At 54.1% G+C, this 25,169-nt stretch overlaps 3 protein-coding genes across 4 annotated transcripts in view; 1 reads left to right on the top strand and 2 right to left on the bottom strand.

Moving 5' to 3' along the window:
* ZSCAN18 (zinc finger and SCAN domain containing 18) overlaps positions 1 to 25,169 on the top strand; it is a 407,087-nt gene that overhangs the window by 10,731 nt on the left and 371,187 nt on the right. The window lies entirely within an intron of this gene.
* On the bottom strand, positions 369 to 7,545 carry LOC126941842 (zinc finger protein 324A). 2 transcript variants are annotated; one of them, XM_050768634.1, is made up of 5 exons: positions 7,430 to 7,545; positions 5,341 to 5,467; positions 4,496 to 4,612; positions 1,939 to 3,288; positions 369 to 1,285 (listed from the first exon to the last, which is right to left on the bottom strand). In XM_050768634.1, the coding sequence occupies exons 2-5, from the start codon at positions 5,459 to 5,461 to the stop codon at positions 1,194 to 1,196; spliced, it is 1,680 nt and encodes a 559-aa protein (XP_050624591.1). In that variant the 5' UTR covers positions 5,462 to 5,467; positions 7,430 to 7,545; the 3' UTR covers positions 369 to 1,193. The 2 variants fall into 2 exon arrangements, with proteins under 2 accessions (XP_050624591.1, XP_050624593.1); XM_050768636.1 differs by having other exon boundaries at positions 1,193 to 3,288.
* On the bottom strand, positions 16,287 to 22,463 carry ZNF324B (zinc finger protein 324B). The gene is made up of 4 exons (XM_050768640.1): positions 22,348 to 22,463; positions 20,264 to 20,390; positions 19,751 to 19,867; positions 16,287 to 18,909 (listed from the first exon to the last, which is right to left on the bottom strand). The coding sequence occupies exons 2-4, from the start codon at positions 20,382 to 20,384 to the stop codon at positions 17,513 to 17,515; spliced, it is 1,635 nt and encodes a 544-aa protein (XP_050624597.1). The 5' UTR covers positions 20,385 to 20,390; positions 22,348 to 22,463; the 3' UTR covers positions 16,287 to 17,512.

Raw genomic sequence — 25,169 nt, 5'->3', positions numbered from 1 at the left:
GCAGCAGAAGGGACACAGCCCCTGCCTTGGTTTCTCCACCTACCATCCTCCCATTGCCAGGATCCACCAGGACTCGTCTCCTAGCCCAGCTGCTGCTCCAGGCAGCCCCACTCTATCCCATTTCATCGAGCTCCTGGCTCCCACAACCCCACCTCTGGCCCTGAAAAGGATACAGGTATCCCACTCCCTCCCTGGGCCGCAGACAGGCTGCATCTCTACTCTGTGGCCTCTTGAGGGTACCCAGGTTGAAGCCAAGTCCAGGAACTTCTGTGATGACGACAAACGCTGATGGCATGTCAGGGTATGTTCAATACCATCTGCATTGTATGAGGGTGAAATGGGTGTCAGGTTGCTACCGTTCACACACGTTTAAAAAGAAACCTTTATCAGAGAAGCTCTTTGAACTGTTATTGAAAACAACCATGCTCTGGAGGTCCCAACTGCTGTACAGGAAACTGCAACACCTATTCCGAGTTGCAGAAGCTAGTCGGTTTTTTTTTTTTTTTCCATTAAGGAGAACATGAATTTGCTTGGAGGTGAGGCTCCAGGTAGGGACACAGCCTGGTCTGCTGAAGGCCACAGGAAGCAAATGGCCCCCAGTCCCGGCCATGCAGGGCCATTACACTGGGGTGGGGAGGTCCTCAGGAGGGTGTCACACATGGCCTTAGGTAATAGCAAGTCCTTCCTATTCAGCTCTCTGTCCAGCCTCCAAATGAGGAGGGATAACGGGGGTAAGGTGAGACAGGGGCTGGGGGGGAAGTGGCCACCACACCCAGCAAAAATGAGCAGCTCCATCTTGTCTGAAGTTAACATCATCCCCTCAGGTGTAAAGGCTCCTCATCACATCGACTTTGGTAAGCGAGTCAGTGACAGGCCTTGGCCAAGCTGAGACTTGGGCGAACACCTGAACGAGTGCCACTGGAAAGCTATCATCCTAGCTCTGTCCTTCCAAAGCTGAGAGTCACATGTTCCCCCATGGGCATCCCTCTCCTGAGTCAGCTATGTGTGTGAAGCCAGGCCAGGCCCTCATACCTGACCAACTAGAGTGCAGCCCAGGAGATGAGGCATCTGGATGCTGGATCAGTCCACCCGGACTTGGGTGCCGACTCCACTGTGTGCCATGGGAAACTCACCTTCCCCTTTATGTCAGTTTCCTCATCTTCCAAGTCAGGATACCAGCCACAGCAGCCATCTCACAGGGCTTCAGGAGAAATTTCCCAGCACTCAGGACGGGAGCTGGCAGTGAGCACGTGTTGGCTCTCATTAGGACCCCACCTGTCAGCGTCTGCAAACATGATGTTCAGTGGACCCAAACCTTTTCTTTTCCCAGAGGAGGTGGCTGACACTGAGAGCCCACACCCTGATCCCCAGTCCCTTGTGGTCTCTTGTCTGCTAGGCTGGCCTCTAGGAAGCCTTGGATGAACAGAGGCAGTGGTGGGTTGAGAATACCCTCAGTGGGCATCTATCCAGCAGCCAGTTTGTGTGCAGCTGTCGTAAGTTTCTCTAGGCCACCCCCAACCCATGCCCGCATCCCCCTCACCTTAGCACCCACTGTCAACACATGAAGCAGCACCACAGTGCAGTGCTGTGACTGTCCACCTCCTACTGGCTCTGAATAGTCTCGGCCCCACTAGAGTTCAGCCACCACATCCTCCCCATGAGGCTTCTGTAGTGCTACCTCTTTGGGGATGGAGGTGTGATCTGTGGGTGAACTGGCAACTCCTGTCCCCAAGTGCAAATGAAATCACAGCCAAAGCCCTGACTAGCAAACACGGGGCTTTTTCTCTGCTGTGGATCTGCAGAGGACATATGCCCTTTAGCTGTGGACGGGATTCACACAAGGCCAGGGCTGCAACCTGTGACCTCAGACCTCCCCTGGCTCCGAGACTGCGGCTGGGCCCGAGGCGGAAGTGGGCTCGGTTTCCTTCCCTGGCGCACCTTCTGATGATGTCGCGGAAACAGACCTGGCCTGGGGGTGCAAGCTGGCCCTGGATCGCCGGACGGGCTTCTCGCCGGTATGGATCCTCTGGTGGTGGAAGAGGGCCGGGCGCTCACGGAAGGCGCGGCCACACTGCGTGCACACGAAGGGCTTCTCGCCCGTGTGAATGCGCCGGTGGCTCAGCAGCACAGCGCCTTTGGCGAAGGCCTTGCCACAGTCCCCACAGCGGAAGGGCCGCTCGCCCGTGTGCAGGAGCTGGTGCTGGGTGAGGTTGGAGCTGTGGCTAAAGGCGCGGCCGCACTGTGGGCAGGCGAAGGGCTTCTCGCCTGTGTGCACGCGCTGGTGCTTAAAGAGCGAGGAGCCCTGGCTGAAGGCGGCACCACAGAGCGCGCACACGAAGGGCTTCTCGCCCGTGTGCGTACGCTCGTGCTGGATCAGGTGCGAGTTGCGGCAGAAGCGGCGGCCACACTGTGCGCAGGCATAGGGACGCCCGCCCGCGTGGATCTTGCGGTGCTGGCTGAGGTTGGAGCCGTGGCTGAAGGCCTTGCCGCACTCGGAGCAGCTGAAGGACTTCTCGGCCGTGTGGATGCGCTGGTGCCGCACCAGTGAGGAGCTGTGCCGGAAGGCCTTGCCGCACACGGGGCAGGCGTAGGGCGTCTCGCCGCTGTGGATGCGCTGGTGCTGCGTCAGGTGCGACGTCTGGCTGAAGGCCTTGCCGCACTGGGCGCACTCGTAGGGCCGCTCCCCGGTGTGGGTGCGTAGGTGCTTGAGGAGGTCGGAGCTCTTCACGAACACTTTACTGCACGCCCTGCATTCGAAGGACTTCTCCCCAGCGGGGAGAGCCTCGCCCAGCTCATCCCAGGTGGAAGGTTCCTGGCCACCAAGGAGTCTCTGAGGCTCCTGCCAAGTCGGACCCATTCCATGATGCCCTCGACCGCTGGTGGCCTCCAGATCCGGGGCATTCCCGAAGGCTCTCCCAGGGACCTCCTGTGCACATGGTTTCTGCCGCTCAGGGGTCCTGGGCCGCCTCCCAGGCACCGGGTGCTCTGTGAGGGTCTTTTCCCTAAGCTGGCCGCCCTCGGGAGGCCTAAGTGGGGAGGTCAGTCGCAGGCTGACGCTGGCTTGCCCACTGCCCGAGCCTAGCAGGAGTCTCTCCCAGTAGATCACCGACACCCCTGTGGGTTTTCTCTCCCGAGATGGGGAGGCACCCCGTTGTCGCTGCAGGCTTTTTACACTGTGGTAGGCACCGGCAACTGGGAAGATGCTAGTAGTCATCCCAGGTGGGGTATCTGGGAAAGCTCGTGGCCATTCTCCAGAAACATCTCCATCCTCTGCCACACTCCAGGAACCTAAAGGCAGAGAAACAGTGGTTGCCGGGGGCATCCTGGTTAGGAGAGGACCAGGGCAGGTTGAGTGGACAGGCAAGAAGGAACCGGGGCGGGGGGGGGGCTGACACAAAAGCTTAGGGGAAAAGTAGAGGTGAGGCCGGCCCTCCAGGAGAGGGCTGGGATTTGAAGGAACCATCTGCCCTGACAGGTGTGGCACTGACTACACTGGGGACTCCCATGAGCAAGACGGCAGCCCCCAGACACCCGGGATGTGAAGCTGAGAAAACTGAGCGGCTGCTGTATGCCACATACATCTCCACACTGGCTATTCCGCCCACCTCCTGTCCATTGCTCATCTATGGTCCCCCCGGCTCAGGCACCCACTCCCCAACCTGCTCGTGCAATGACTTCCATCCAGTGCTCTATACTCCTGAATCCTGCTTACTGCCTCCCTCTCCCACCACACCAGGAGCCCCAGAAAAGCAGGACTAGGATCATCCTGATTGAGGCTGTGCCTACATTGCCTGGAATGGGCCTGGCCACCGTGAGCACTCAGGAAACGTTTACTGAACACAAAGATGAATGATGGGTGAAAGATATGACCTATTAATTATGGCAGTGACGCCGGGCGCGGTGGCTCACGCCTGTAATCCCAGCACTTTGGGAGGCCGGGGCGGGCAGATCACGAGGTCAGGAGATCCAGACCATCCTGGCTAACACAGTGAAACCCCGTCTCTACTAAAAATACAAAAAATTAGCCGGGTGCTGTGGCGGGTGCCTGTAGGCCCAGCTACTTGGGAGGCTGAGGCAGGAAAATGGCATGAACCCGGGAGGCGGAGCTTGCAGTGGGCCAAGATCGCATCACTGCGCTCCAGCCTGGGTGACAGAGCAAGACTCAGTCTCAAAAAAAAAAAAAAAAAAAAAAAAAAAAAAAAAATTATGGCAGTGACTAGCCATGGAGGGTTTGAGGCCAGCCCAGCTGATGGCAGGACTCTTAGATGGTCTCACCACAGCCTGAGTACCCTTCTGTGTCAACCCAGCTCCTGTGCCCTTGGAGCACCACCCTCAAGGGCAGCTAAGGCTGCAGCCTCCAGGAGGGGCTGATAGAAGGGAAGGGAATCAGGTGGGAGGCAGGTGAGGAGGGTGCTTCTGGGGAGTCTGGGAAGCAGGGACAGAGGCGTGGCCACAGGTTGCTCCCGAGTTCACCCCACCCTGAGCTCCCACTCACCAGGGTTGCGCCTCCTGTAGGTGTTCCTGGACAGGATCGTGTCCGTTCCGCTGGGAACCCAGGGCTCCTCGCCACGCTCAAGTTGGATGACCACACGAGGTCGAGAGGTGGAGAGTCCTGTGAGGAGGAGGTACAGGTTAGAGTCCAGCCCCAGCTCAAGACAACCGACCTCCAAACAGAGGGCAGGAGTCAGGGCTTCATGGAAACAGAAAATGTCATCTGGCCGGGCGCGGTGGCTCACGCCTGTAATCCCAGCACTTTGGGAGGCCAAGGCGGGCGGATCACAAGGTCAGGAGATCGAGACCACGGTGAAACCCCGTCTCTACTAAAAATACAAAAAATTAGCCGGGCGCGGTGGTGGGCGCCTGTAGTCCCAGCTACTCAGGAGGCTGAGGCAGGAGAATGGCGTAAACCCAGGAGGCGGAGCTTGCAGTGAGCCGAGATCGCGCCACTGCACTCCAGCCTGGGCGACAGAGCGAGACTCCGTCTCAAAAAAAAAAAAAACAAAAAAAAAAAGAAAATGTCATCTGTGCAACAGGAGAATCTAAAGATGGCACAGGACAAGGGGCTCACAGGAATAGCTCACTCACCCCAAGGCAGCAACTGTGCCCAGAGCACCAAAGGAAGGGGACTGAGCCCAGGCTTGGAGAAGCCACAGCCGGACAGGGCCAAAGGAAGTGGTTGAGCCAACCAGACTGCATGTGTACAGGACCAGACCCCTATTCCACATGACCCCTGGCTGCAAGGTATGGGCCTGCTCGTCAGCCACCAGGGAGGTGAGGGGCAGTCCCGGCTAGTCAGCTTCTCATCAATTTGCCCGTTTCATAGGGTATCCAGGACCTTACCCAGCGAGGCCACAAGTGCAAAGTTGTCCAGCATCACACGGCGGTACAGGGCCCTCTGGGCTGTGTCCAGGAGCCCCCACTCCTCCTGGGAGAAGTACACAGCCACATCCTCGAAGGCCATCTGGTCCTAAAAGAGCAGGGAGGAGGAGACAGGCATGGTGTAAGGCTGGGTTATCCAATCTTTTGGCTTCCCTGGGCCACACTGGAAGAATTGTCTTGGGCAACACATAAAATACACTAATGACAGCTGATGAGCTAGAAAAAAAAATTTGCAAAAACATCTCATGTTTTAAGAAAGTTTATGAACTTGTTCTGGGCTGCATTCAAAGCCATCCTGGGCCGTGGGTTGGACAAGCTTGGTTTAAGGTATGGCTGTGAGCCAGGACCAAGCTCCCCATCCCAACAGCCACCTCCCATGATGTCCCTCAGACACTCACCCTCCTTCCCTGGGTTCTGCCCCCACCATCTTCAGATGGCACTTCCCTCACGTGTCTGGGAACCCTCCCCTCTGCCCTCCCTGACCAGACCCCAGATGCCTTCTTGGCCTCCCCACTGGCCACGCCATACTCAAGCAAACTAGAGCAAGCCCTGGCTGAGCCCTCAGCTGCCACACCAAGGGCAGCCCCAGGTATCCACTCATGATTCAGCATGACCAGATGCGCCTTTCCTGTTCTTGGAACAAGAAACTCTGTAAGTCCCAGCTGGGGCTTCCCAGGCATACCCATCACTGGGACCCTCCCCTGCTGAGCCTGCTTGCCAGACATTTCCAGGCTGCTCATCCAACCTGAGGGACTGGATGATTTTCACCAGTCGCCACAGGGAAGCAGCCCCAAGAACCTGTGAACACAGGAACTCAATCCCTTCCTCTTTCCACGGTGTCCCCTCTCTTTCTTCCCCTCTGTTGCCACCCTTCCCTCCTCAGCTGGGTGCTAGGCTCTTCCCAATAGCCCCAGTCATCCCAGCTGGTCTTCTTCACACTCAAGCCATAACTGCCCACACCTGGCTGAGTCCCTACCCATTCCTTAGTCCAGTTCATAGGCCCTGTCCTCAGCCCAGGACACCAACAACGTCAGGTCCGGTGACATGACCAACCTGGGACATCCCAGACTCCTGAGCTTTCCCCCTAAAGGAAACCTGCTTTCCCTTCAATTCTCCTGTCTACAGCAGCTCCCTTCTTCCAGGCGCTCAGGTTGAACCACATGGAGCAGTTCGTTCTTCAAACAGCCCACACCTGATGCATCCGCAGAGCCACCAGAATTCACCTGGCCCCTCACCTCCACTGCTGCCCAGACTGTGGCAGTTGGTTCTTCCCTTCATGCCGACACCCCTGGCATGTCTGTTCTCCCCGCAACAAACGGTGGAACGTTTTAAAACCCCAACTCAGAGAATGTCCTGATTCTGTTCAAAACCCGACGCCCCCGAGAAAAAACCCACCTCCTCGCCTGCTACTGCAGCCACACACGTCCCCTCTCCCCCAGCTCCACATCGAGAGCGCTCAGTCCCAGAAGCACCTGGGCTCCGGCTCCCCTCCCAGGTTTTGCACACGCAGGACTCTCCCCTCGGAGCTTCCTTCAGGACCTCAGCCCCCTGACTGCCGGAAGTCGGGAGCCCACCGGTGCCCTGGACACAGGGATTTACACTGACCCCCGCAACCCCCCAGGGCGGGGAGAGGAAAGACAACGAGGCGAGGTCTAGGAAGCGGCCTCCCTCCGTGGGGGCGCGGTCTGTGGGAGCAGGGACTCCCCTGCCTCCCCGGCGCGGGCTTGTCAGCGCCGCCGCCGCCAGCGGAACCCGCAGCTGGGAGGGAAGAAAGGAGTGAACCACCCGGCACCGCCATCCCCGCCCGCAGCGTCCCAGGGCCGCCCCGCGCCTCAGCCTCCCCGCCAGTCAGGGACGTGGAACGCCCAGCGCGCAGCCTCCTGGCCTGCCGCACCGTGGGAGAGCGCATGGCTCCCGCCGCGGCCCGACAGTCCCCGGGACGCCCACAACGCACTCCGAGAAACAGAGGCTTGGGGGCGCGGCCGGTGGCCGGCGCCCTTGGTCACGACGCGTGCGCAGGGCGGGCCCGACGCGGGCCCTCAGCCAGTACCTTCCTCGCCGCCAGCCTCGGGGCCCGGGAACCTCCTGGAAACTGGCCCCGACCCGCGGGCCCCAGCACAGACCACCGGTATGGCCTGACGCGGGCGGCCAATGACAGTCCCACCGCCGGAACTCCAGCCCTTCGGTTCTCATTGGCCCAATGCGCGCCGCGGACGCTTGCGCACAGCCTTCCCGGTCATGTGGTTCCCGCCTGTTTCCCTGCGTGGAGGCGGGGCCACTGCCGGTCTCCTTGGCAACGCCCAAGCCCCCGCCGCGCGGGGCGTTGGGAAATGGAGTCGCGCGGCGGCCTCGGGTTTTCAAGGGTTTGGTGGCGCTGGTGCACTCGCCCGGTGTGTAGTCCTGCCTTCTGCATTCCCGGTGTCCTCCCAAGCAGCCCGAGACTAAACCCTGCAGGTGCAAAAGCAGAAACTGCCGAGGTTCCAGAAAGCACCACAGCAGGCAGCACGGAGGACAAAACGCACCGGGTAGGGCAGGTGTAAGTGGAGGCGCCGAAGCCTGGAGCTCAGGGTTCCCTTCCCAGCTCCGCCTCACTGACTGTGCGTCCTGGGCGCGAGTTCGACCTCTCTGTGTCAGTGTCCCGTAAAGGTTTAAGGTCAGTTTTTCAACCTTTACACCAAGAATTCTCAGCCCGTAACCCTACATTTGCCTCAAGTCTGTGATTGTTCTTGGACTCTTGCCCAAAGCATCTGTTTTCCTTGTAATTTGGATGGGCAGAAGGTACTTCCCCAGCCTTGCTTGTCCTTAGACCATCTAGTTCTTGTCTTGCCCTACACATCACAATATTGATTCTTTTTTCCTTTTTTCTTGGGACCCATTTAAGTGTCTTTTTTTTTTTTTTCACAGGGTCTTATTCTGTTGTCCATGCTGGAGTGCAGTGGCACGATCTCAGCTCACTGCAACCTCCATGTTCAAGTGATCCTCCCGCCTCAGCCTCCCTAGTAGCTGGGATCACAGGTGCGCGCCACCGCGCCTGGCTAATTTTTTTATTTTTAGTAGAGACGGAATTTCACCATGTTGGCCAGGCTGGTCTTGAACTCCTGACCTCAGGTGATCCGCCCGCCTCGGTCTCCCAAAGTGCTGGGATTATAGGCCAATTTAAGTGTCTTTGACACATAAAAACGAAAGGCAGAGCAGTATCAATAGAGATTGTCCCTCTTGGCAGAGAATAAAAGGTTCTCTCTTTGTCTTGTTTTTGGAACCTGTAGACAGTTCTCAGGTGTCCAGTTCCTTAACTCTTTTTGCCTCCTTCCCTCTATACCTACCTCCATCTATAACTATCTCTCTGTCAAATGTCAGCTATAACTGTCCACCTAATTGATTCTACTTGTAAATCCTTGTAGAGCAAGGGAGCTCATCATGTTTTGAATGTTTTAATATAAATTTTGCTACTTTGAAAGAATTTAAGAACATTTCAGGACTGGGTGCAGTGGCTCACACCTGGAATCTGAGCACTTTGGATGGCCAAGGTGAGCGATCACTTGAGCCTAGGAGTTTGAGACCAGCCTGAGCAACAAAATGAGACCCCATCTGTATAAAAAAAATAGAAAAATTAGCTGAGCATGGTCTTGCAAGCCTGTAATACCAGCTACATGGGAGACTGAGGTGGGAGGATTGCTTGAGCTCAGGAGTTGGAGTGTTCAGTGAGCGATGATGGAGCCACTGCACTCCAGCCTGGGTAAGAGAGAGACCCTGTCTCAGGAAAAAACAAACAAACAAAAACCCTGAAGAAAAAAAAAAAACCCAACACTTAGAAGTATTAAAGTTGTGATTTAATCAAATGCTTAGAGGCATTATTACCATTTCAAGCAGTGTATGCATGTTTGGAGGCATTTTAACTCTTTAAACGTTTCATTTTTAAATTTTTTATTTAATTATTTATTTGAGACAGCATCTTGCTCTGTCACCCAGGCTGGAGCAGAGTGACGCAATCTCAGCTCACTGCAATCTCTGCCTCCTGGGCTTAAGAGATTTTTGTGCCTCAGCCTCCCGAATAGTTGGAATTACAGGTGCATGCCACCACACCCATCTAATTTTTGTATTTTTAGTAGAGATAAGGTTTCACCATGTTGGTCGGGCTGGTCTCGAAATCCTGACCTCAAGTGATCCACCTGCTTTGACCTCCCAAAGTGCTGGGATTATAAGTATGAGCCACTGCACCTGGCCTGAGTGCTAGTTTGATATTTTCTTTTTTAGTTTTTTTTTTTTTTTTTTTTTTTTTTTTTTTAAATGGAGTCTTGCTTTGTGGCCCAGAATGGAGTGCAATGGCGTGATCTCTGCTCACTGCAACCTTTGCCTCCCAGGTTCAAGTGATTCTCCTGCCTCAGCCTCCCAGGTAGCTGGGATTACAGGTGCCTGCAACCATGCCAGACTAATTTTTGTATTTTTACTAGAGACAGGGTTTCACCATGTTGACCAAGCTGGTGTTGAATTCCTGACCTCAGGTGATCCACCCGCCTTAGCCTCCCAAAGCGCTGGGATTACAGGCATGAGCCACCGTGCCCAACCGCCTGAGTGATATTTTCTTTTTTTTTTTTTTTTTGAGACGGAGTCTCGCTCTGTAGCCCAGGCTGGAGTGCAGTGGCCGGATCTCAGCTCACTGCAAGCTCCGCCTCCCGGGTTCACGCCATTCTCCGGCCTCAGCCTCCCGAGTAGCTGGGACTACAGGCGCTGCCACCTCGCCCGGCTATTTTTTGTATTTCTTAGTAGAGACGGGGTTTCACCGTGTTAGCCAGGATGGTCTCGATCTCCTGACCTCGTGATCCGCCCATCTCGGCCTCCCAAAGTGCTGGGATTACAGGCTTGAGCCACCGCGCCCGGCCCTGAGTGATATTTTCTAACACATTTTCTACTTCTCATGCTGGTGTGAACTATAAGATGACTGGTATATGGTATGCTATCAGTCACAATGATGATTATTGAGTTCTTGGCCACAAAAAATAAAATGGCCAATTTTTTTTTTTTTTTTTTGACAATCACATCTTTAACCATGCCATTTTAAGTTTTGTCCTCTTCCTTCTTGGGGAATGGGACTGCCTCAGTTGGAGATCTGGAATGATCGAAGATGTCTACTCAAGCAGGGCTGCATTTTTTAAAAATGAAAAATCTGCGAGTCAATGCCTTTGAGTTTAGCTTGCACAAGGATTGGTTAAGAATACCTGACATAGGCCAGGCGCGGTGGCTCACGCCTGTAATCCCAGCACTTTGGGAGGCCGAGGTGGGCGGGTCACGAGGTCAGGAGATTGAGACCATCCTGGCTAACATGGTGAAACCCCGTCTCTACTAAAAATACAAAAAAATTAGCCGGGCGTGGTGGCGGCGCCTGTAGTCCCAGCTACTTGGGAGGCTGAGGCAGGAGAATGGCGTGAACCCAGGAGGCGGAGCTTGCCATGAGCCGAGATCGCGCCACCGCACTCCAGCCTGGGGGACAGAGCGAGACCCCACCTCAAAAACAAAACAAAAAAAAGAATACCTGATGTGCCTCCCCCAACTTTTTTTATTTTGAGACAGGGTCTGGCTGTTTTGCCCAGGCTGGAGTACAGTGGCACAATCCACCTCACTGCAACCTCTGCCTCCTGGGCTCAAGTCATCCTCCCACCTCAGCCTCCCAAGTAGCTGGGACTACAGGTGCATGCCAGCTAATTTTTGCTTTTTTTGTTGTTATTGTTGAGATGGGGTTTCATCATGTTGCCCAGGCTGGAGTTCTCTTCAACATGGTTGTAGGGAGTCCTTTATTAGATGGCATTTCTCATAAACAGAATCTCCACGTTGGAGCCCTTGATCTTTGATATTTTGTCTCCCCGGAGCTCACATTAAGGAGAGTTGGTTTGTAGGCTCCTTCATTCAGGACCATTGGAAAAGCCTTAGGCCACGGAAGGTTAAAAGTTTCTGTAAGCTTTGTAAATTGATTTTTTAATTACATTATTTGTACATTCCAGCAATCTGGAAGACTGAGAGTAGTATGCAAAATGGGAATTCTAAATAACCAGTCATATGTTAAAGTAGATTGAATTGTTTCATCAGTGAAATAGATTCCTTGGTTGCTGTGAAGCTTCAAAGGAACTCTCCAAGAAGGAAGAGGACAAAACTTTTTTTAAATTTAATTTCTTTTTTTGAGACAGAGTCTTGCTCTGTCACCCAGGCTGGAGTGCAGTGACGTGATCTCGGCTCACTGCAAGCTCCGCCTCCAGGGTTCATGCCATTCTCCTGCCTCAGCTTCCCAAGTAGCTGGGACTACAGGTCCCCGCTACCCTGCCCGGCTAATTTTTTTGTATTTTTAGTAGAGACGGGGTTTCACCATGTTAGCCAGGATGGTCTTGATCTCCTGACCACGTGATCCACCCGTCTCGGCCTCCCAAAGTGCTGGGATTACAGGCGTGAGCCACCGCGCCCAGCCAACTTTTTTTTTTTGAGATGGAGTTTTCCTCTTATTGCCCAGGCTAGAGTGCAATGGCTGGATCTCGGCTCACTGCAACCTCCACCTCCTGGGTTCAAGTGAATCTTCTGCCTCAGCCTCCTGAGTAGCTGAGATTACAGGCATGGGCCACCACGCCTGGCTAATTTAATTTTTATCTCTACTAAAAATGTAGAGATAGGGTTTCTCCATGTTGGTCAGGCTGGTCTCGAACTCCTGACCTCAAATGATCTGCCTGCCCTGGCCTCTCAAAGTGCTGGGATTACAGGCATGAGCCACTGTGCCCGGCTGAGGACAAAACTTAAAATGGCCATGGTTAAAGATGTAATTGTCAAAAAAATTTTGGTCAATTTTTTGTGGCCTAAAAGTCAACATAGGCCAGGTACGGTGGCTCACGCCTGTAATCCCAGCACTTTGGAAGGCTGAGGTAGGCAGATCACGAGGTTGTGAGTTTGAGACCAGCCTGACCAACATAGAGAAACCCCATCTATGTAAAAAACTGGCACAGTTGAAAGGCAGAGCATCTAGAGCTTTAAAAAATTAAGAATTCCAGGCTATGCGCAGTGGCTCACTCCTGTAATCCCAGCACTTTGGGAGACCGAGGCAGGCGGGTCACGAGGTCAGGAGATTGAGACCATCCTGGCTAACACGGTGAAACCCCGTCTCTACTAAAAACACACACACATACACACACAAATTAGCCGGGCATGGTGGCGGGCACCTGTAGTCCCAGCTACTCGGGAGGCTGAGGCAGGAGAATGGTGTGAACCGGGGGCGTGGAGCTGAGATCGTGCCACTGCACTCCAGCCTGGGTGACAGAGCAAGACTCCGTATCAAAAAAAAAAAAGTCAAGGATTCCGCTTTATTTTTTTTTTTTGAGATAGAGTCTCACTCTGTCACCCAGGCTGGAGTGCAGTGGCCGGATCTCAGCTCACTGCAAGCTCCGCCTCCCGGGTTCCCGCCATTCTCCTGCCTCAGCCTCCCGAGTAGCTGGAACTACAGGCGCCCACCACCACGCCCGGCTAGTTTTTTTTTGTATTTGTTAGTAGAGACGGGGTTTCACCGTGTTAGCCAGGATGGTCTCGATCTCCTGACCTCATGATCCACCAGTTTCGGCCTCCCAAAGTGCTGGGATTACAGGCTTGAGCTACCGCGCCCGCCGGATTCCACTTTTAAATGGAATATTGAGGCTCCCACAAGATGGAAATACCACAGGACAGGGCTGTGTTTCCACAGCGCACCTCACTGCACGGACATTCCCTGAGGCTGGTGGGAGACCCAATACCCATTAGCCCACTCTGTGATCAGCCCATCTCCCACAGGATTCTTATCCCTTGACAGCCACCAGCCACCACCACAACTCAGCCCTTGCTAGGAACTTGCCAGCCACTGCACACCCAAAGATCATGTTCTTTCATACAACAAAGTAACCCCTGGCACCCCCCAAGCCAAAAGGTCAGAGAACTCAGTGTAAAAGAGATCAGAGCTTTAGACCTAAGATAAACTGCCTGATATTCTTAGGACTCCATGAGGAAGACAGAACTCCATAAAAGGTATATGTGACACTTTTTTCTGTGTTCCTCAAAGGGTCTCAGAGACATCAGAAGACTCTTCTAGATTTCTTTATGTGGTACCAAAGATAGCTAAAGGAAGAAAGAGTAGAAGAAAATGGGAGAACAACTCTAAGCCAATTTGGAGAGATTTTAAGTTTTTCAGAAGGTCAATAAAATTTCACATCATACTAACAAGAAAAGAAGCAAACAAAAGGATCAGACATATTTAAAGAGGAGTTTCAGTCAACTGAAAAAAAAAAAATTCCCAGAAACAGGATCCAAATGAGAAAAAGCAGAAAGGCATTTTTTCTTTAAAAGAAAAAAAAGCCTGAATATCAGCTTTTAATTAAGCTGACATCTGACCAAACAGTTCATTTTATTTACTTACTTTTGTGACGGACTCTTACTCTGTCACCTAGGCTGGAGTTTGCTGTAGTTTGATAGTTCACTGCAACCTCTGCCTCCCAGGTTCAAGTGCTTCTCCTGCCTCAGCCTCCCAAGTAGCTGGAACTACAGGTGCACGCCACCATGCCTGGCTAATTTTTGTATTTTTAGTAGAGATGGGGTTTTGCCATGTTGATCAGGCTGGTCTCGAACTCCCGACCTCAGGTGATCCGCCCACCTTGGCCTCCCAAAGTGCTGGGATTACAGGCATGAGCCACTGCGCCTGGCCTATAGAGCTCTTTTTAAAAAGCCTTTAAATATCTTATTATCAGAGTATAGCCTGCACAAACAGAAAGTAGGGCTCCCATCCAATTTGTCTGATTTTAGAACAAACATATTCGTTTCCTATTTTGCACACAAATATATTAATTTAGGAATTTCAAAAGATCTCCATTTTGGCCACTGCGTTTTAGGGTCATCTCGAGTGACCTGGGTCCATTTACCTAAGTATTTGCAAATTGGAGCTCCATAGGTATTATACATAAATCCAGGTGACGTTTCGAAGGGTGGGTGGTTTGCTCCTCAAGGGAAAGCTCAGTTTTGATGAGCAGTTTCCCATAATTGTAGAAATATCTTTTCAAAAGTGACCAAGGTTAGTACAGTGTATTTAGACGACGTGTATTGCTTTGTGAGCATCACTCTTCAAGGAGTCACCAGTGAGTCGTGATCCACTCTTTGATGTGTCTTGGAATCTATGATCACCTGTGTTGGCAGAGTGCTCAAGGTGCCAGATGACCAACCTTTATGTGAACCCTCTGGCTGAGCTGAAAGTCCCTTCTTGAGGAAGAAGTAGGGAGACCCTATGAGGCCACTACACATCAGGAACAAACATCCCGACACCTTCATAAATCTCTAGTCACCTAGAATTGGGTTTAGAGGGAGCAAATGCCTCTTCACTTAGGGACAAGAGAACTGATATGGTTTGGATGTGTGCCTCCTCCAAATCTCATGTTGAAATGTGATCTCCAATGTTGGACGTGGGGCCTAGTGGGAGGTGTTGGATCATGAGGTATATTAGGCCATTCCTGCATTACTATAAAGAAATACCTGAGGCTGTGTAATTTATAAAGAAAAGAGCTTTAATTGGATCACTGTTCTGAGGGCTATACGAGCATGGCTTCCGAATCTGCTTCTTGGGAGGTTCTCTAGAAGCTTACAATTGGTGGGTGCGATTACAGATCACACCTGTAATCCCAGCAGTTTGGGAGGCCGAGGCAGGTGGATCATGAAGTCAGGAGATCGAGACCATCCTGGCTAACACCCGTCTCTACTAAAAATACAAAAAATTATCCAGGTGTGGTGGTGGGCACCTGTAGTCCCAGCTACTTAGGAGACTGAGGCAGGAGAATGGCGTGAACCCGGGAGGCGAAGGTTGCAATGAGCCGAGATCGTGCCACTGCACTCCACTCTGGGCAACAGAGCAAGACTCCTTCTCAAAAAAAAAAAAAAAAAAAAAAAAAAGTGTGTGACACTTCCCCCTTCTCTCTCTTGCTTCCTGTCTTGCCATGTGATATGCCAGCTCTTCCTTCATGTTCCATCATGATTGCAAGCTTCCTGAGGTCCCACCAAAAGCCATGCAGATGCTGGTGCCATGGCTGTACATCCTGCAGAACCATGAGCCAATTAATCCTTTCTTTATAAATTACCCAGCCTTAGGTGTTCCTTTATAGTGACACAAAACAGACTAATACAAGAACTCACCCCTCATGCACCTTTCAGTTTAAAACAGAAATTGGTTACCATTGGAAAAACAACTGAGTTACAAGCAATAGGAAACAGCTGCAACTTTAAAATCATGGTATGTAGGCAGGTGTGGTGGGTCACGCCTGTAATCCCAGCACTTTGGGAGGCCGAGGTGGGCCGATCACTTGAGGTCAGGAGTTTGAGACCAGCCTGGCCAACATGGTGAAACCCCGTCTCTACTAAAAATATAAAAATTAGCCAGGTGTCGTGGCGCAAGCCTGTAATCCCAGCTTACTGGAGGGGCTGAGGCAGGAGAATGGCTTGAACCCAGGAGGCAAAGGGGAGTCGCTCCATTGCATTCCAGCCTGGGCGACAGACTGAAATGCTGTATCAAAAAACAAACACAGTGGTTCATGCCCTAATCCCAGCACTTTGGGAGGCCAAGGTGGGCTGATCACTTGAGGTCAGGAGTTTGAGACCAGCCTGGCCCAACATGGTGAAACCCTGTCTCTACTAAAAATACAAAATTAGCTGGGCATGGTGGCGGGTGCCTGTAATCCCAGCTACTCAGGAGGCTGAGGCAGGAGAATCGCTTGAACCTGGGAGATGGAGGTTGCGGTGAGCCGAAATTGCGCCATTGCACTCCACCCTGGGCAACAAGAGTTGCCTTGAGACTCTGTCTCAAAAACAAACAAACAACTGAACCATGCCCTGGAATACAGACAGGAGGCTGTAAAGGAAACTACATCTATTTTAAATTGCAAATGCTAGTTGTTTTTTTTCTTCCCCATTGAAAAGACCATTAATTTCCTTGGAGGTGAGGTTCCAGGTAGGGATGGGGCCTAGTAGGCTTAAGGCCACAGGAAGTAAATGACCCCCAGTCTACCCTTTTGTCTCTGCCATACAGGCCCATCACACTGGGGTGGGGCAGTCACACATTGCCTTAGGTAATGGCAAGTCCTTCCTATTCAGCTCTCTGTCCAGCCTCTAATTGAGGAGGCATAACAAGGGAAAGGTGAGATAGAGGGGGTGGGGGTGGGGTGGGGGTGGGGAATGGCCACCAAACCCAGCAGAAATTAGCAGCTCCACCTTATCTGCTCTGAAGCTATCACTGTCCCCACCGTTGTAAAGTCTGCTCCTCACATCGACTTTGGTAAACGAGTCAGTGACAGGCATTGGCCAAGCTGAGACTTGGACGAAAACCTGAACGAGTGCCACTGGAAAGCCAGCATCCTAGATTTGTCCTTCCAGTGCTGAGAACCACGGGCATCCCTCTCCTGAGTCGGCTGTGTGTGTGACCACAGGCCAGGCCCTCACACCTGGCTGACCAGAGCACAGCCCAGGAGCTGAGCACACATTGACTCTCATTAGGATCTCGCCCAGCATCTGCAAACACGAGGCTGAGTTGACCCAAAGCGTTTCTGTTTCCCAGAGGAGGAGGCTGACACTCACAGGCCACACCCTGATCCCCAGTCCCCGGTGGTCTCCTGTCTGCTGAGATGGCCCCCAGGAAGCCTTGAACACAGGCCTCAGGGGGCAAATGTCCTCAGAGTCCATCCAGCGGCCAGTTTGTATGCAGATGTGGTAAGTTTCTCTGGGCCACCCCTACCCCATGTCCGCATCTCCCACACCTCAGCATCCACTCTCATAACACATGAAGTAGTACCACCATGCAGTGCTGCCTTTGTCGGCCTCCTATGGCCCCAGCTGCAGCCTCAGCCCCACCAGAGTTCCAGCTGACATGTCCTCCCTCTGATGTTTCTGCAGTGTTACCTCTTTGGGGATGGAGGTGTGAGCTATGGCTAAACTGGCAAATCCTGTCCCCACCTGCAAATGGAACCACAGCCAAAGGGTCTCCCTCGTCCCTGACTCTCAGGCACAGGGTTTTTTTCCCATCGTGGATCTGAAGAGCACACGGACCCTTTAGCTGTGGAAGGGATTCACAGAAGGCCAGGAAAGGGTGGGGCTGCGAGCTAGGACCTCAGACCTTCGCTGGCTTCAGGACTGGGCTTGGCATCCCTCCCCGGCGCACCTTCCGATGTCGCCCCTGAAGGAAACCTGGCCCGGGGGTGCAGTCTGGTGCTGCCGCATGGGTCTTCTCTGTGGTGTGGATCCTCTGGTGGTGCAGGAGGGCCGGGCGCTCACGGAAGGCGCGGCCACACTGCGTGCACACGAAGGGCTTCTCGCCCGTGTGAATGCGCCGGTGGCTCAGCAGCACAGCGCCCTTGGCGAAACCCTTGCCACAGTCCCCACAGCGGAAGGGCCGCTCGCCCGTGTGCAGGAGCTGGTGCTGGGTGAGGTTGGAGCTGCGGCTAAAGGAGCGGCCGCACTGGGCGCAGGCGAAGGGCTTCTCGCCTGTGTGCACGCGCTGGTGCAAAAAGAGCGAGGAGCCCTGGCTGAAGGCGGCACCACAGAGCGCGCACACGAAGGGCTTCTCGCCCGTGTGCGTACGCTCGTGCTGGATCAGGTGCGAGTTGCGGCAGAAGCGGCGGCCACACTGTGCGCAGGCATAGGGACGCCCGCCCGCGTGGATCTTGCGGTGCTGGCTGAGGTTGGAGCCGTGGCTGAAGGCCTTGCCGCACTCGGAGCAGCTGAAGGACTTCTCGGCCGTGTGGATGCGCTGGTGCCGCACCAGTGAGGAGCTGTGCCGGAAGGCCTTGCCGCACACGGGGCAGGCGTAGGGCGTCTCGCCGCTGTGGATGCGCTGGTGCTGCGTCAGGTGCGACGTCTGGCTGAAGGCCTTGCCGCACTGGGCGCACTCGTAGGGCCGCTCCCCGGTGTGGGTGCGTAGGTGCTTGAGGAGGTCGGAGCTCTTCACGAACACTTTACTGCACGCCCTGCATTCGAAGGACTTCTCCCCAGCGGGGAGAGCCTCGCCCAGCTCATCCCAGGTGGAAGGTTCCTGGCCACCGAGGAGTCTTTGAGGCTCCTGCCAAGCCGCACCCATTCTTCGATCCCCACCACCACTGGCGGCCTTCAGGTCCGGGGCATTCCCGAAGGCTCTCCCAGGGACCTCCTGTGCACATGGCTTCTGCCGCTCAGGCGTCCTGGGCCGCCTCCCAGGCACCGGCTGCTCTGTGAGGGTCTTTTCCCTGGGCCGGCTGCTCTTGGGGGCCCTGAGTGGTGAGGTCAGTCGCAGGCTAATGCTGGCCTGGTCACTGCCCGAGCCTAGCAGGAGTCTCTCCCAGTAGATCACCGACACCCCTGTGGGTTTTCTCTCCCGAGATGGGGAGGCACTCCGTTGTCGCTGCAGGCTTTTTACACTGTGGCAGGCACCGGCAACTGGGAAGACGCTAGTAGTCATCCCAGGTGGGGTATCTGGGAAAGCTGGTGGACATTCTCCAGAAACATCTCCATCCTCTGCCACACTCCAGGAACCTAAAGGCAGAGAAACGGTGGTTGCTGGGGGCTTCCTGGTTAGGAGAGGACCAGGGCAGGTTGAGTGGACAGGCAAGAAGGAACCCGGGGGCTGACACAAAAGCTTAGGGGAAAAGTAGAGGCAAGGCCGGCCCTGCAGGAGGCGCTGGAGTTTTGAGGAAGTATCTGCCCTGACACGTATGGCACTGACTGCAGTGGGGACTCCCATGATCAAGGTGGCAGCCCCAGACACCCAGGATGTGAAGCTGAGAAAACCTGAGCAGCTGATGCATGCCACCCAGGTCTCCACACTGCCTGTTCCACCCCCTCCCTTTCCATAGCGCACTGCCTTCTCCCTTGGTGCCCTGTCTCAGGAACCCACTCCCAAACCTGCTCTTGCAATGACCTCCATCCAGTGCTCTAGACTGTACTCCTGAACCCTACTTACTCACTGCCTCTCCTCTGGCACCATCAGCCCCACGAAGGCAGGACCATGAGTGTCCTGGTCAAGGCTGTGTCTACAGTGCCTGCAAGCCCTCAAGAAACATTTGATGAATACAAAGATGAATGATGGGATAAATAAATGACCTATCAATAATGGCCGCTAGTTGTGGAGGGTTCAAGGCCACACAGCCCAGCTGAGGGTAGGCCCTTCTGTGTGAACCCAGCTTCTGTGCCCTTGGAGCTCTCCCTTCAAGGGCACCTACTAAGGCAGCAGCCTCCAGGAGAGGCGGATGATGGAAGAGAAGGGAGTCAGATGGGAGGCAAGAGAGGAGGATATGTTTCCAGAGTTAGAAATGCAGGGACATGGGCTTGGCCACGGGTTGGTCCTGAGTTCACCCCACCCTGAGCTCCCGCTCACCAGCATTGAGCCTCCTGTAGGTGTTCCTGGCCAGGGTCATGTCCTTTCCACTGGGAACCCAGGGCTCCTCACCACGCTCAAGCTGGATGACCACATGAGGTCGGGAGGTGGAGAGTCCTGTGAAGAGGAGCCCCAGGTGAAGACTCCACCTCTCAATAGAGAGCAGGAGTCAGGGCTTCATGGAAATAGTTATCTGTGCAACTGGGAGAATCTAAAGATGGCACAGGGCAAGGGGCTCATAGGAATAGCTCATGTGTCCTCAGAGCAGCAACTGTGCCCAGAGCACCAAAGGAAGGGGACTGAGCCCAGGCATGGGAGAGGCCACAGCTGGACAGGGCCGCAGGGAGTGGTTGACCCAACCAAACTGCATGTCTACAGGACCGGACCCCTGCTCCACATGGCCCCGGCCAGAAGATTTGATCCTGCTCATCAATCAGGAGGGAAGTGAAGAGGCAGTCCTGGCAGGTCAGATGGTCACCAAGTGCACTTTTCATGGAGCACCCAGGGTCTTACCAAGTGAGGTCACAAGTGTGAAGTTTTCCAGCATCACGTGGCGGTACAGGGCCCTTTGCGCTGTGTCCAGGAGCCCCCACTCCTCCTGGGAGAAGTACACAGCCACATCCTCGAAGGCCATCAGGTCCTAAAATAGCAGGGAGGCGGAGGTAGGCATGGTCTAAGGTATGGCTGTGAGCCAGCACCAAGCTCCCCATCCCAACAGTCACCTCCCCTAGTGTCCCGCCTTCCCTGGGTTCCACCCCGGGGTTATATTCAGGTGGCACTTCCCTCATCTGTCTGGGACCCTTCCCCTCTGCCCTCCTGGTCCAGGCCCAGATGGCTTCTTGACTTCCCCACTACACAAGCGGGCTAGAGCAAGCCCTGGCTGGGCCCTTAGCTGCCACACCAAGGGCAGCGGCAAGTATCCACTCATGACTCAGCATGACCATTCATGACCCTCCCCATGGCCCTTCTTGCTTTTGTAATAAGTAACGGTGTAAGTCCTAGCTGTGGACACCCCAGGCATGCCCATGACTGAGACCTTCCCCTGCTGTGCTTGCCTGACATTTCCAGGCTGCTCATCCAGCCTGAGGGACTGGCTGATCCCCACCAGTCATCATAGGGGAGCAGCCCCAAGAACCCGTGAACACAGAGGAACTCAATCCCTTCCTCCCTCCACATGGCGCCCCCTCAATTTCTTCTTCTTATTTTTTTGAGACGGAGTCTTGCTCTGTCACCCAGGCTGGAGTGCAGTGGCGCGATCTCGGCTCACTGCAAGCTCCGCCTCCTGGGTTCACTCCATTCTCCTGCCTCAGCCTCCCGAGTAGCTGGGACCATAGGCGCCTGCCACCACACCCGGCTAATTTTTTTGTATTTTTAATAGAGACGGGGTTTCACCGTGTGAGCCAGGATGGTCTCGATCTCGGCGCCCCCTCACTTTCCCACATTGCCACCACCCTCTCCTACTCAGTCACCTGCCAAACTCCTCCCCTGATAGCCTCAGGCACCCCAGCCAGTTTTTCTTACCCTCAAGGTGTAACTGCCCACGCCTGACTGCTCATCGGTTCATCACCTTCCTCAGTCCAGTTCATAGGCCCTGTCCTCAGCCCAGGACACCAACAACGTCAGGTCCGGTGACATGACCAACCTAGAACATCCCAGACTCCTGATCTTTCCCCGAAGGAAACCTGCTTTCCCTTCAAGTTTCCTTTCTGTCTACAGCAGCTCCCTTCTTCCAGGCGCTCAGGCTGAACTACATGGAGCAGTTCGTTCTTCAAACAGCCCACACCTGATACATCCGCAGATCCACCAGAATTCACCTGGCCGCTCACCTCCACTGCTGCCCAGACTGTGGCAGTCGGTTCTTCCCTTCATGCCGACACCCCTGCATGTCTGTTCTCCACGCAACAAACGGTTGAACCGTTTTAAAATCCCAACTCAGAGGATGTCCTGATTCTGTTCAAAACTTCTGTCTCCCGACGCCCTCGAGAAAAAACCCACCTCCTCGCCTGCTACTGCAGCCACACACGTCCCCTCTCCCCCAGCTCCACATCGAGAGCGCTCAGTCCCAGAAGCACCTGGGCTCCGGCTCCCCTCCCAGGTTTTGCACACGCAGGACTCTCCCCTCGGAGCTTCCTTCAGGACCTCAGCCCCCTGACTGCCGGAAGTCGGGAGCCCACCGGTGCCCTGGACACAGGGGTTTGCACTGACCCCCGCAACCCCCCAGGGCAGGGAGAGGAAGGACGACAAGGCGAGGTCTAGGAAGCGGCCTCCCTCCGTGGGGGCGCGGTCTGTGGGAGCAGGGACTTCCCCGCCTCCCCGACGCGGGTCTGTCAGCGCTGCCACCGAATCCCGCAGCTGGGCGGGGAGAGAGGCGTGGACCACCCGGCACCGCCATCCCCGCCCGCAGCGTCCCGCGGCTGCCCCGCGCCTCAGCCTCCCCCGCAGTCATGGGCGCAGAATGCCCAGTGCGCTGCCTCCGGGGCTTCCGCAAGGCGGGAGAATGCGTGGTTCCCGCCGGGGCCCGACCGCCCCCAGGCCGCCCACGTCATACTCGAAGATACCGAGGCTTGCGGGCGCGGCCAGCTGTTCGCGGTCAGTACCTTCCTCGCCGCCAGTCTCGGGCCCCGACCCGCGCGCCACAGCCCAGACCACCGGTGTGGCCTGACGCGAGCAGCCAAGTGACAGTCTCAACGCCGGAAGTCCAGCCCCCACAGCTCATATTGGCCCAATACGCGCGCGGACACTTGCGCACAGCCTTCTGGGTTATGTGGTTCCCGCCTGTTTTTCGGCGTGGAGGCGGGGCCATTACCAGTCTCCATGGCAACGGCCAAGCGCCGCGGCGCAGGGCGCCTGGAAGTGGAGTAGCGCTGCTGCAGCGGGTTTCCAAGGGCTCCGTAGCACTGGTGGAGTCGCCCATCGGGTTGTCTAGCATTAGGGATTCCCGGTTCCTGGAGCCCACCTAAGCAGCCCCGGAGACTAAACCCTGCAGGCGTGAAAGCAGAAACTGCCGAGGTTCCAGAAGGCAACACCAGCAGGGAGCACGAAGGAGAAAACGCACCGAGTAGGGCAGGTGTAGGTGGAGGAGCCGATGCCTGGAGCTCCGGGTTACCTTCCCAGCTCAGCCTGTCACTGATGTGCATCCTGGGCGCGGGTTTGACCTCTCTGTGTGTCAGTGTCCCGTAAAGGTTTAAGATCCGTTTTTCAACCTCTACACCAAGAATTCTCAGCCCGTAATGATGCTGTCCGCTTGTCATTTGTCTTGAGTCTGTGATTGTCCTTGGACGCTCGCCCAAAACCTCTGTTTTCCTTGTAACTTGGATGAGCAGAAGGTAATTCCCCAGCCCTGCTTGTCCTTAGATCATCTAGTTCTCGCTTTGCCCCACACATCACAACATTGATGCTTTGTTCCTTTTTTCTCTGGACCAATCTAAGTGTCTTTGACACAAAACAACGAAAGGCAGGGCAGTCTCAATGTAGACTGACCATGTTATTGGCAGAGAATAAACGGCTCTCTCTTTGTTGCTCCCCTGTGAGGGTCTTGTTTTTAGGACCCCTGGTTCCCAGATGTCAAGTACGTTAATTCATTTTGCCTTCCTCTAAATCCACCTCCATCTATAATTATCTGTCTGTCAGCTACAACTGTCCACAGAATTGATTCTACTTGTAGATCCTTGTAGTGTAAGATAGCTCGACAATTTTTGAATGTTTTTATTTAAAATTTTCCTGCTTTGAAAGAATTTAAGAACACTTAAGGTACTATTGTGATTTAATGAAATCCTTAGAGACATTATTAAGATTTCAAGCAATTTTTTTTATTTTTTATTTTTTATTTTTTGAAACAGGGTCTCACTCTGTCACCCAGGATGGAGTGCAGTGGTGCATACTCGGGTCACTGCAACCTCTGCCTCCCGTGCTCAAGCAATCCTCCAACCTCAACCTCCCAAGTAGCTGGGACTACAGGCAGGAGCCATGATGCCTGGTGTATTAGTCTGTTTTCACGTTGCTGATAAAGACATATCTGAGACTGGGTAATTTATAAAGAAAAAGAGGGTTAGTGGACTCACAGCTCCACGTGGCTGGAGAGGCCTCACAATCATGGCAGAAGGTGAAAGGTATGTCTTACATGGCAGTAGGCAAGAGCGAATGAGAGTCAAGCAAAAGAGGAAACCCTTATGAAACCATCAGATCTCGTGAGACTTATTCACTACCACAAGAAGAGTATGGGGGAAACTGTCCCCATGATTCAATTACCTCTGACTGGGGCCCCTTCCACAATACATGGGAATTATGAAAGCTACAATTCAAAATGAGATTTGGGTAGGGACACAGCCAAACCATATCATTCTGCTCTTGGCCCCTCCCAAATCTCATGTACTCACATTTCAGAACCAGTCATGCCTTCCCAACAGTTCCCCAAAGTCTACTTATATCAGCATTAGCTCAAAAGTCCACAGGCCAAAATCTCGTCTCAGACAAGGCAATTCCCTTCTTCCTATGAGCCTGTAAAATCAAAAGCAAGTTAGTTACTTCCTAGATACAATTGGGGTACAGCCATTGGATAAATACACCCATTCAAAATGGGAGAAGTTGGCCAAAACAAAGGGGCTAAAGGCCCCATGGAAGTCTGAAATCCAGCAGGACAGCCAAATCTTAAAATTCCAAAATAGGCCGGGCGCGGTGGCTCAAGCCTGTAATCCCAGCACTTTGGGAGGCCGAGACGGGCGGATCACGAGGTCAGGAGATCGAGACCATCCTGGCTAACACGGTGATACCCCGTCTCTACTAAAAAAATACAAAAAACTAGCCGGGCGAGGTGGCGGGCGCCTGTAGTCCCAGCTACTCGGGAGGCTGAGGCAGAAGAATGGCGTAAACCCGGGAGGTGGGGCTTGCGGTGAGCTGAGATCCGGCCACTGTACTCCAGCCTGGGTGACACAGCGAGACTCCGTCTCAAAAAAAAAAAAAAAAAAAAAAATTCCAAAATAATCTCCTTTGATTCCATGTCTCACATCCAGGTCACGCTGATGCAGGCAGTGGGTTCCCATGGTCTTGGGCAGCTGCAGCTCTGTGGCTTTGCAGGGTACAGCCTCCCTCCTGGCTGCTTTCATGGACTGGTGTTGAGTGTCTGTGGCTTTTCCAGGTGCATGGTCCAAGCTGTTGGTGTATCTACCATTCTGGAGTCTGGAGGACCTTGGTCCTCTTCTCGCAGTTCCACTAGGCAGTACCCTAGTGGGACTCAGTGTGGGGTCTTCAACCCCACATTTCCCTTCAGCACTGCCCTACCAGAGGTTCTCTGCTCCTGCAGCAAACTTTTGCCTGGTCCAAATCCAGGCATTTCCATACATTTTCTGAAATCTAGGTGGAGGTTCCCAAACCTCAATTCTTGAGTTCTGTGCACCCACAGGCTCAACACCACGTGGGAGCT

The sequence above is a fragment of the Macaca thibetana genome, chromosome 19 (assembly GCF_024542745.1).
Source record: "Macaca thibetana thibetana isolate TM-01 chromosome 19, ASM2454274v1, whole genome shotgun sequence".
In the NCBI taxonomy this organism is placed as follows: Eukaryota; Metazoa; Chordata; class Mammalia; order Primates; family Cercopithecidae; genus Macaca; species Macaca thibetana.
Note: the sequence above shows the minus strand (reverse complement) of the source record. Positions and strands in the feature narration are given on the sequence as shown.